Below are 12,520 nucleotides of genomic sequence, written 5' to 3' on the forward strand. Positions count from 1 at the left end.
CTTTTCCTTTTGTAAATATTATGTGCATAAATAAATAAATAATAACAAATTAGATGAAAGGGTTTTATTAAATATTTCACAAAAATAAAGGTAAATAGGTTAATTTTCAAAAACACTTTTTAAAGTCGTCAATGATTAGAGATGATTTAAGTTAATATGTTTTCGTTGATAAAGTTATTGAAAAGATATGACAAATCAAAAAAAAAAGGTAGAAAACGGGTCAATCGTTTTGGATACACTAAGCAACACTTTACATAAATCTAAACATCACATGACTCGCAATAATTCAATAACATCATGTCTTTATACAAAAAACAATTCTCTATTTAACCAAAGGATACAATATTGAGATGAGCATAATGTATATACAAAGAAAGACTGTAAGCTCGTATATACCATTTTAGCACACATTTTTACAGTAATTGAAGGGATGTTTATGAACATGGAAATTGATCAAGATGCAATCAAAATGTAAATTTTACCAGAGATTTACCTCACAAGTGACTGTTTTCTTTCAAAAAAAAAAATACCTTTCTATGTTGAAAGTATGCTATTCAAGAAACCCCTGACAACATCAAAATGTAAATTTTACCAGAGATCAATCAACATTTATACGCATATCAATCAACACTTTTAAAAAAAAAAAACAAGTCTTTTTTTACAATATGTAAAAGTGTAAATTTAAAAGAAAAAAAATGGTTTGTACTTGGCAAATTTTGTGTGTAAGCTAGGTTGTACTGTGTGCATTTGACTAAGACTGATGTCAATGAGACAAAAAGTGAAACTTTTTCTCCTTGTTGACAATCTTTTTTTATGCAAAAGACGTAAATGCCCTCCTTATTGAAACATAACCTAAACATCTACTTTTAAAAAACAAAAGTGTTTTATTTGCAGTTTGCTAGCAATAGAATTATGGTTAATAATGTCAATATTTAATCTTGAAAATAAAAAGAAACTTACCAGAATCCTGAAGCTTTCTTAACTTGATCTCTGCAAGAAGAGGGCAAGAATGTCATTACAATATAATAAAAGGGTTTTCACTTTTCACATAGTAATTATGTGTATGTGTATTATGTACCTTGTTTTTCCTTCAAATGCATCATTAACTTCATCACCAGTTGGCCTACTAGGAAATGTTGACAAGATGACATATTTCTCTTTTCCATTTGCTTCATTTATCCTTTTAAACAGCTCATATCGATATGGATAAGCCATCCTGCAATTTTTTTTTATCCATATCACTACAATTTTCTATTTAAAAAATATATATATTATAAAAATTCTGCATATCTTATACAAGATATAACAGGTTTAATGTTTAAGTTACCTTAAAGCACCCATAATTGGATATTGTGTTCCTGAATAATAGAGAAGCCGAAACTGGTAGCATATTTCAAAAGATGCAGCATACTCCAGTCTTTTTTCTCTACCCATCGTCTAATTAATTATAAAATAAAATAAAAACTGACTTAGAAATTATCATAATTATTGGATTAATGTTCCATGAAAAGCTCATAAGCTTAAAGAACTTACTTGCATAATACCACTTGATGCTGGTAAATCCTACACATAAAAAGTTTTAATGGTGTATTAGTACCATTTTTATCAAGAAAGACACTACAATAGATCAATAAAAGGGTATTTTCGTAACTTAACATAATTTTCATTCCAAATATATATAGATAAAAAAAAGATATATATACATTCAATACTCAAGGGACCAACCTTGAGTCTAGGGTTGATAAGAATGACTGGACGACTACCAGCAGCATCAGTCATTGCTCTAAGATCCTGCATTATCCAACATCATGACTTGTCAATTGACATTTATGCCCCCGACAATTGGTATGCGTTTGTTACACTTATGAGGATGAGAAGGGCATTCACGTCTTTTTGCACAGACGAAAAACAAGAGCGGTTCCATGTTTCACCTTTTGGGCAGGACAAAAATTTTGCAAGTTTTGTCCCGTTGACATCAGTCTGAGTCCTAGCCCAGTGCATGCCAAACACAAACACAGTACAACATGTTCTGTCAAATACAGTACAACCTGTTCTGTTCTATCATGTCATGTCCTGTGTTAGTATTAAATATTTGATCTGAGGTTTTTACATCGATAATGCAATTTCCCATAGCATTTTGAGGAGCCACTAGAATGAAGATGTCATCTGCTTCATCAACATCTCTTCCACCTGTACAATGCCAAAAAAACTTATATAGATCTTTAGCATTATAATACACATTATCTCAATAATTTGAAATCCAACATTATTTATTTTTGCAAAAGAGCACCTATAGCACCAATGTTTATGAAGGTCCCCATGGCTCCATCATTACCCCAATCCATGTACTCCAAAATCTTTCTTGTTCCTGCCAGCTGTAATGGCATTCCTGCAAGTGCTCCTTCTCCCATGGATCCTTGAACAGAAACCTGCATGAAGATTGTTTCTTGAAATGTTTCTGATATGATTTAATTCCATCCATTTGCTAATCAAACATGCCATGGAATGGAATCTCCAATTCCAATTCCAATTCCAATTCCATCAGAACCATGATAAGCATACCTTAACACGCTTTCCATCATCTGAAAATGATAGAGCAAGAACTCTAACAAGTTCCATCAAAGTACCTATCCGATATACATCCTGTACATAAATATAATTTATATTTATATTTTATAACAATTCAATTATTTGAGAAATGAAGTGTTCCTCACTGTGTTGGGGTTAAGCTCTGGAATATTGATCTCCACCTGCCAAATACAAGTTTATGCTTACATTAAACTTAATAATGTCTTTCTTTTATCTTTTTGTAGGGTTAATTACAGAAAGAACTTGTAAATTTTTTAAAACTACTGGTTTTTTTATACATAGATGATAAGGCTTCAACATGTATTGAGTCTCAAATCTCAATAGTAGTAAACTGACCTTCACTCGAGTTTTTCCATCCTTGATAGCTCTTTGGGTAGCTTGAAGCACATCATTATAAAAGTAATCCCTAATTTCTCTAGAATGAGGGATGTTATTTAAGTTTGTAGGAATCCCTCTCCAATTTTCCTATAAAACGACAAGATAGCAATGATGAGATTTAGGAGGGCATTCACGTCTTTTTCACAGTACAACATGTTCTGTTCTGTGTCATAATCTGTGTAACAATTATAACCACATACCTTGGTTGAAGCCGACTTATTGAACTGGCTATCAAGTTTACTTATATTTCCTGATTTAGTAAAAAACAAATGAAAACAACACCATGTGATACAAAATCATATTTCAAAAACATTCTAAAACTTGCCTGATTTTTCTGTCTCTTTCTCTTTCTCAACTTGCAAAAGCAAAGAACTTATTTCTCCAAAAATTACATCTTTAGAACGGTTTCCATCAATCTAAAACAAAATGAAAGAATCACTAGTTACATCATAAAAAAAACAATTTTTTTATGTAAAATCTATGTTTACATACCTTCTTCAGAAGGTCTGAATACGTGGATACAATCGCTTCCACATTCTTTTTATAAATCTGCAAACGTGATTTCACTTTTTCTTCAGTGTCATCAGGTCGAGTTATAAGTCTTGCTTTAATTTCCTCAGTTTCTGGAGGGAAATTCTTTATATGGTAAATCTTCCCTGTTTCAGGGTCCATTCTTCTACCAACACATCTATCAATTAGAATTTCATCAGGGACCTGCGTTTAGGGGATTAAATTATAACTCATAAAGAATTAATAAAAACATATGTCTTAAGTTTATATTATAAGTTTATAACTTACATCTAGAACAATGAACACATCTGGTCTGATCTTCATCTTCTCCAGAGATTCTGCTTGGGGAAAACTGCGTGGAAAACCATCTAAAAGCCATCCTTTTTGTTTTGTATCATCTCTTGAAAGTCGCCCAATCACCATCTGTATAATAAAGTGTCTGTTTATCTAATTTGGAAAGAAAGTGAATGTGATTTAAATTAAGTTAGTGAAATGATATTATATACATTTGTGACAAGTTCATCTGGAACAAGGCGTCCTGAATTCATGTACTCTTTTGCTTGATTTCCAATCTCAGAACCTGCTGCTACTTCACTTCTAAGTAGATCTCCAGTTGATATGTGAACCAATCCAAACTAGAACAAAAAAAAAAAACATAAAATTGGAGATATAAACAAACACAAAAGAGAAAATTTTGAACTCACCTTTTGAACAATCATTTCACACTGAGTCCCTTTGCCTGATGCAGGTGCCCCTGATATCATAACCTTCAAGGGCTCATTTTGTGAGCACCTCACCTTCAGTACCTATTGAAAGTATGAGACAGATAGAGAGAAGAAGTTGTAAGCTTCTAAAATCAATGGCTTTTCATAGGCATTTTCACAAACAGCTGATATGGGTATTTACAGGTCACCAATATTGCGCCCATAATTACAGATAGTTGGTATAAGAAATCAAGAAGAACAAAATGGTGTTTGGTGTGATGAAAATTTTCCAGTAATAAGTCATCCAGTTATAGGATTTATGTAACGAAAAGAAGTAATTTCCAAAAGAAAACATAAACATGGGTAATGAAAGACTGACCTTTGTTCTTGGCGAAATATTGAAATGGGTATGCTTGTAAGCAATGACTTTAGGAAGGTTTTGGTGGTATTGTGAAGAAGAGTGCAACGATGAAGATGACGATGACGATGATGATGATGATAGTGTGAGAGATGAGGGGTAAAGAGTATAACCGGGAGGTGGTGTGAATCGGGTATTTTGGCAATTGAAAGAAGAAGTTGCAGGGTAGTTCAGCATGATGATAAACGGGAAGGAGCTTCTCTGCGATCGTGAGGAGAGAGGAGAATGGACTAAGTTAACAGATAAACGGTCGCCACATATTCTTGAACATGTAGGGATCGCGTCACAGCGTCATTTACTCTTCTAAGTAAAAAAAATAAAATTAAATAAAATAAAAGCTTTGTTTATAAATGTTTACTCTTCTAAGTAAAAAAAATAAAATTAAATAAAATAAAAGCTTTGTTTATAAATGTTTGTTTTTATTGGATACGGAAAAATAGGTTGCTTATTGTTTATTGTTTAATCCCAACTCAATAAGCAAATTTAAGTGTTTGGATAAGATTTAAAAATCAGCTTATTGAGGTAGAAATAAGTTAAATAAACTGATTTTAATAAGCAATGAGGGAATGTTTATTGCTTATTGCTCATTTTACTCATATAAACTGTTTTGTTTGCTAAACACTTACAATGCTTATTGCTTATTGCTTATTGTTTATTCCTACCACAATAAGCTAATCCAAACATATTTAAAAAATATATTTATTCTCACCGCAATAAACAAATAAACAATAAACTAATAAGCTAAAAACTATTTATCCAAACACCCCCTAAGTCCCAATTTTTTTGTTTTGTTCATTTAATATCAATGTATCTATAAAATCAAACCGACTAGCCATCCCAACCCAAAATTAGAAGGTTGGATTGACATTTTTAATTCATTTAATTTAAACTAGTGAAAAATGTATCTATAAAATCAAACCGACCAACCATCCGATCCCAAAATTAGAAGGTTGGATTGACATTTTCAATCCATTTAATTTAAACTAGTGAAAAACCCCACTCTACGGGGTTCGAAACGCAGAAGAAATGGACAAAACGAGAAGATTTTATTGAGTTACATTCAACTGTCAAATCATGAACATTACCCTATCTTTAACCAAAAAGTGCAACCTCTATGAAGAGCATTAGTCATTCACATCCATTCGTACAAAAACTCATTCAGTCAAAATCCAAGATTCTAACAAAGGGCAATGTACTTTGTGGGTCATTGGATTCTCCATTTTGTTTACCATCTTCAGAGTCCCCCTGGGAAAAAAAAATTTAAATGCTATTAATGACACTGTAAGTCTGTCACCAATTAATATTACTGATATCAAAATGTAAGTAGAATGTTAACATGGGTAACAATCTATAAGTAAAATGCCATTATGTATGAAAATGAGAGCTAACCCTTTCAAAATGTTAAGTATTAAAACTCGTTATTCTGGATTTAATTATAGAATTGATTAAATACTATTTTACATATAAGAAGTTAAATATGTTAGTTTTAGTTTCTAGCTACAGTCATAAAAGCATATTTTGTTCACCAATCTCTTGTGAGTAAAAGACATAAGGGCAAAATTGTAATTTTAATAAAATTTACAGCAAGGCAGTTAAATTTAAAGATACACCAAGATTTCCATCCCGATCTTGGAGGGATTATTTCACAGGGTAGTTGAATTTTTCTTCTTTCACAAAACCGATACAATTGAAAAGTAGCGTACAAAAAAAGATATACATACCTTCTTAATATTTGTAATTGCAAAATGGCCAAAGTTATTGCTAAAAGTAGCGACCCCCTAATCATTTGCCTTTTAAACACTCTCAAATCCCAATCACCTAAAAAAATTTAAATAAAAATATATATTAAATTCATTCAACTTTTTTCAAAAAAAAAAGGAAGAAGAAGAATTCGACTTCCATTTCACTTGCATACCTCACAATAGCCGACATGGTAACTTCCATTAAACTCCATGTGCTACCTTAGTTATAACCTGATGAAGTTCACCCAATTAATTATTACAAAATTATAAAGATATAACGTAAATGAACAAAAAAACTACTTACTGTTTTTATTACAAAAAAATACTTACTGTTATAAAGATATAAGCATGTTACTGTGTTATCCCTTTTGTAGAAAACAAATATACATCAGACTATAACCTTGTTGTCTTCACCAGGAGCTTGACCAATGCTCCATCAATCATAATTCCATTTTCGCAGCTTTTTGGGATCAGCTACATAAGGTGTCAAAGATCTAGAGCAGTCCATAGTAAAGTAATATATATATATATATATATATATATATATATATATATATATATATATATATAACCAAAATATTCAACTAATCATAAGGAAAAATGTAAGTAAATAAGTAAATCCGTAATTAGTACCGCTGCCATAGATATGGTTAGATCTTTTATGGGGGATGCTATGTTGCAATATTGTTATTATCAACATCCAGGATTCAAAACGAAAAAACAAATTAGGACTCATCAACAAATACAACAGATCAGCCTCAAGTCTTCCAGCTTTCTAATGAAAATTAAGATCATATTGTTATTATCAACATCTAAGATTAAAAAAAAAAAAGAAGGATTTGTGTATGCTTATCTTATCAAGAATCAGTGACCATGTGTTGTTTACCTGCCATCTCTGTATATAAAAGCCTTAAGGGAGGATTTGATGATGCTTTGGATGAGCAGGGGGCATGAGTAGCACACCAGTTGTTATAACTCTGAACTTACAGCCAAGAATAAAGACAAGAACATATAGATGATAGAACAAATTTTATATTGAATGAAACCAAATAAAGGAAAAGACAAAGGACTATTGGTTGATTCAAGTATACCTTAATGAAGAAGGTTGTTTGAAGTTGTATGTACGATAGGCAACATAAACGCAAATAAAATTTATAATTATGCCTCAACCTGGAATTGCTATAATCTGCTGATTTCTATCTAACCTACAACCAAATATTAAAATAAAATAATAAAACCTGCATAAATCGGTTTTTCACAAATGATTACTTTTTAAGTGGTGATGGTGGTTATAGTGCATTTGCATGGAACAGAAGCACAATGGTAGCCATTACTATAGGGGGTTTGATGGAATATCTACCAAAAAAGTTGTCCAAAATTGGAATCATTTATTGAAATCAGTTAGATAAGGTGTTTACGAATGATAAGAAAGATACAATTAGTATCCATATTAGTTCTTCTAAAAAACAAATTGATATAGAGTTGCAATGTCAAAAATAAATTTTTTCAATCAATTTGGAACTGGGAAGTAACATTCAAATATATAGTATATAAAATGGACCAAAATTATGTTTATAGTTACAAACAACTTCCATAGAGTTTTCTAAAATTGATGATAAATGATGACACACAGAAGGAGGATGGTAGAAAATTCTATAATATCATGATTCCTCTCAGACATTTAACCAAACATTTGTTAGGCCATACTCAAATATCTCATCAAATTGTAATTATTTACATCTGATACCTAAGAAACATCTGTAACATCCCGACTCCTAGGTATAATATTTATTAATTTGCATTCATATTGTCAGAGCAACTCGACGAGTTGGAGGCTCCAACTCGTCGAGTAGAGGGATAAATGGTCGCGTGATTTTTAGAGTCTACTCGACGAGTTGGTGGACCCCAACTCGATAAGTAGGAGCTGAGTGTGAAAACCATAATTTTCAGGGGTTGTGTCCTATTTAAAGGACCTTAAGCCTTCATTTCCGCCTCCTTGATCATTTTGACACCTTGAGAGAAACCCTAAACGAGTTGGTATCATATGTAGAGAGAGAGAGAGAGAGAGAGAGAGAGAGAGACTAAAAGTGTGTGATTTTGGTGCATTCTTGGAAGGAGATAGAAGAGCATAAGGCTTGGAACGAGAAGAAGCCTTTGGATCTAATGTTCTTTCAGTGCTAGATGCTTTTTGGAGGTAAAAAGATATCACCTTGATCATTGTTTGATTAGATCTCTTCTTAGGTGTGACCATTTCCATCTTCCTTTTTGAGCCTTTGAGTTGTTAAGCATGCCATGAATTTGAAACTTCTAGGCAGTATGAGGCCCCTTGGGCCTAAAGATCCAAGCTTTAACAAGCTATTGGCGAAGATTTATGCATTAAGCCTCCATAGAGCTTTGTTTTGGGCACTTTGAGCCCTAGGTGCCATGCATGGACGTAAAGCTTGCATCTTTACGTGGTATTTCAGCCTTGGGAGGTTAGATCTAGAGTTTGGGGCTTTAGTTCTACTTAAAATCTTCTGAATGAGAAAGGGACTTAAGGGAATCGACGAGTGGATGAGCAAACTCGACGAGTCGGTTAGGGTTTTCCCTGATAGTTTGGACGCGTTACAACTCGACGAGGTAAGTTGGAGTTTTCCCGATTTTCTAAAAACAGGAGGAACTCGACGAGTCGCGTAGATGCACTCGATGATTTGGGTCAACATGGACTGTTGACTCGAGCGTTGACTTCTGTTGACTTTTAGGGTTTGGTCAAGACATGAGTAAAGAAGACCATGGAGGGGTAAAATAGTCTTTCACCATTTTCGAGAGTGAGAAAAGGGGTTAACCTAATTTTTTTAGAGTTGTGGTTATAAAGTGTTAATTAGAGATGATTATATTATGTAGGTGGAGTCTAGATTGTTCGTGGGGTACTACATCTACTTGCTTACTTACGAGGTGAGTCTTCTCACTATACTTACCTGAGCGATAATACTGTGTGATCGGAGGGTCTTATTTGAGTTATCGACCGAAGGGTCCTATGTGCTTATATTGAGTTATGTGAAATTACGCATTTTGTCTTTGTGATATATATTGTATTATTTTGTGCTTTACTGAGTTAGGACCGGAGGGTCCAAACCGAGTTGTGAGACCGGAGGGTCTTCATTGAGATACAGGACTAGAGGGTCCAACCCGAGCTGTGAGACCGGAGGGTCTTCACTAAGACACATGACTGGAGCGTCCACACCGAGCCGTGAGACCAGAGGGTCCTCACCGAGACACATGACTGGAGGGTCCATGTCGAGCTATAGCCATGAGAGGCTTATTATTTGTGTATGTGGTATTTTGGGGAACTCACGAAGTTTCGTGCTTACCGTGTTGTGTGGTATGTGTTTTAGGTACTTCTCAGGATTGAGGGAAGGCGCCGACTTGATTGTACACACACCTGTTCGAGATTTTGTTTGAGGATTCTGGGATATTATCAGTCATATTGTTGAAATGTGTTTTGAAAACTGATACATTTGTGATTTTGTGAAATGTGATATTGATTTTTATGTGGTTTAAAAATGAAAATTTTGTTTGAAAATTTAGAGTGTTACAACTTGGTATCAGAGCCTTGGTTTGAGGGATTCGGATGTACTCTCGGGTATGTCTGGACTCAAACTGAGGATTTGAGAAATTTTTCTAAAAAGAAAGGATTTTTCTAAAACGAGTAAGAGTTAAAGAGAAAACGAAATAGAGCAGTGTGTACGATCAGCTAGAGCCAGAGTGGCGATTTCCCAAAATACCTTTACTTGTTTACATTATGAAATATTAGAGCTGAATGCTAGAGGATAGGCTGTGTACATTCAGAAATTAGGGTTAGAGTTGCCTGATTCATGATGCCTTAGCCTAGGGGATGTTATTGATTGATATTATCTGCTATTTTCTCTATGTATGTGCTGAGTAGGAGTACTTAGCAGGAATCTTTTAGAGAGAGCCTTGAATCGAGGAGTAATCTAGGAGAGATACCTAGATGAGCATTTGAGGAGTCTACTGAGAGAGTAGTTTGATATCCGTGAGGGATAAAGTACTTGTGAATTAGGATCATAGGAGGAGGACTTGGGACGACTACATGTTGGTATGGAAGGTAGTATTAGGCCTGTACTACTGAAAGCACCAGATTTGTATGCGACCCAAGTAAGAATCTTAGGATGCTAAGGAGCGTGTTGGGGTGGGTAACCGAGTGTGTGTGTGTAACATCCCAAAAATCCGAACCAACAATTTTTCTTTAAATCATTACCAAATCCATATTCATAAAAACATATCATAAGTCATAACATGAATTTAGAGTATCATTTCCAAAACATATTTTCATTATCAGAGTAAACATCCTAGGTTGACTAAACAATGGTGTGTGCCATGCGATCACCCCGAGCTCTTCCCTTCGCTACCAGAAGTACCTGAAACCAAAACTGAAAACTGTAAGCACGAAGCTTAGTGATATGGGCACATTTAGTTATAAAATTCATGCATTATCTTAATACTTTATGTTGTTTTTGTCTCATATAATGAACAAAAGGTGCTTAATTAGTTTAGAATTTCATTTTTCAGCAACAATGACATGCTCTGGTGGAAAAGGAAGCAGAATGTAACACCCAAAATCTGGAAGGCCAAGAAAGGAAAGAAAACCTTAATTTTAAGGGGCGACTCCGCGAGTCTAAGGAGGAACTCGGCGAGTCCGAGCGGGATCCGGGTCGAGGAGTAAGTGACCAACTTGGCGAGTCGGCTAAGTGGACTCGGCGAGTCCGGTCTGTGCGAGGAAAACCCTAAATTCGGGACTTGGAGCCTATATAAACGTCTTAATCTTCTTCCTAGGGTTCCTTACTGCCTCTTTAGCCCTGGATACCAAACCCTAGCCGTCATATCCTCTATTTGAGCCATTTGTTGCCTTGGAAGGTGCATTAGAGCTTGGAAAAGGAAGAAGGAACTTGGAGGAGCAAGAAGGAACTATAGATCTGGGACTGTGAGTTCATTCTGAGCATTTGGAGGTAATAAACTAGTTCTTGGACCCTTTTTGCACCTAGATCTATGTGTGGTTGTTGGGGCTCTTTAGCCATAATGTTATTATTTTGAGTTAGAAGCCGGATCTGGAGTTGCTACTTCAGATCCAAGTGTGTTATGGACTGGAGAAGCATAAAGTATCAGCCCTTGAGTCGATTTTGAAGCCCCTTGGCCTTAAACCCAAGTTTATGGTGCATTTTGCCTAGATCTCCATCTCTACACGTAAAGTTTGCAACTTTACGTGGGGAATATGCTTGGGAAGGGTAGATCTACAGTTTGGAGTGCATGCATGACTCAAAAGTCCCCTGCATGTATGTAGATCTGAATGGACTCGGCGAGTCCTTTGAGTGGACTCGGCGAGTAGCATGAAGATGAGGAGGAACTCGACGAGTGGGATGAACAACTCGTCGAGTCGGATGATGTTGGGCATGAACTCGGCGAGTTGGAGGAACAACTCGGCGTGTTGGATGAAGATTGCCTGGTATTCGACGATTCTGTTCTTGGACTCGGCGAGTCAGGTCGCGTAGCCCCAAACCCTTCGAGTGGAGACTCGAACCAGTGAGTCGGGTGGAGACTCAGCGAGTTGGACAGGTCAGGACTCGGAAATCGTTGGACTCGGCGAGTCATGGACTCACTCGGCGAGTCATGTCGCGAATGGAAGGACCCTGGGTATGTGAACTCGACGAGTCAGTAGGTGGACTCGGCGAGTAGGGTTGACCTGGAAGGTTGACTTTGACCAGGACTTTGACTTAGACCAGAGTTGGCTTGGTTGTCTTTCAGGGGGTCAGTTAGACTAAGTGTTGCATTGATATTGATAGCTCGAGAAGCTAGTAGAGCAGGAGTTCAGTGAGTGGTCGGGCAGCAGCTAGTGGGATCATCAGCAAGTTCAGCCAGTGCAGGTGAGTTTCCTTTTGTATGAATGGGTCTACGACCACAATGCCGGCCCATGTAGTTATGAGTAGAAGACCCGGGGGTTAGCCCTAGGCATAGTATGCTAGTATGATATTCGGGACGAGGTCCAATGATAGAGGGTGGGTGCCCAAGGAATGGTTTATGTGATAGTTTATATTTGTTGTCTGTGTGATACTTGTATGTGCCTGGTAGGGAGGTGAGTGTGGGTGAGGTCCCGTATCTCACTAATAGCAGAGTGTGGATGGTGT

General features: G+C 35.6%; 1 protein-coding gene across 1 annotated transcript; it reads right to left on the reverse strand.

Moving 5' to 3' along the window:
• Nucleotides 1-285: 285 nt before the first annotated feature.
• LOC111886602 (adenylate kinase 5, chloroplastic) lies at nt 286-4,871 on the reverse strand. The gene is made up of 18 exons (XM_023882857.3): nt 4,561-4,871; nt 4,182-4,283; nt 3,984-4,112; nt 3,766-3,900; nt 3,460-3,681; nt 3,293-3,383; nt 3,168-3,217; nt 2,926-3,054; nt 2,715-2,750; nt 2,563-2,643; nt 2,291-2,429; nt 2,111-2,190; nt 1,726-1,791; nt 1,534-1,563; nt 1,328-1,437; nt 1,079-1,216; nt 961-990; nt 286-565 (listed from the first exon to the last, which is right to left on the reverse strand). The coding sequence occupies exons 1-18, from the start codon at nt 4,774-4,776 to the stop codon at nt 535-537; spliced, it is 1,815 nt and encodes a 604-aa protein (XP_023738625.1). The 5' UTR covers nt 4,777-4,871; the 3' UTR covers nt 286-534.
• Nucleotides 4,872-12,520: the final 7,649 nt, after the last annotated feature.

This window comes from Lactuca sativa, chromosome 5 (genome assembly GCF_002870075.4).
Source record: "Lactuca sativa cultivar Salinas chromosome 5, Lsat_Salinas_v11, whole genome shotgun sequence".
Lineage (NCBI taxonomy): Eukaryota > Viridiplantae > Streptophyta > Magnoliopsida > Asterales > Asteraceae > Lactuca > Lactuca sativa.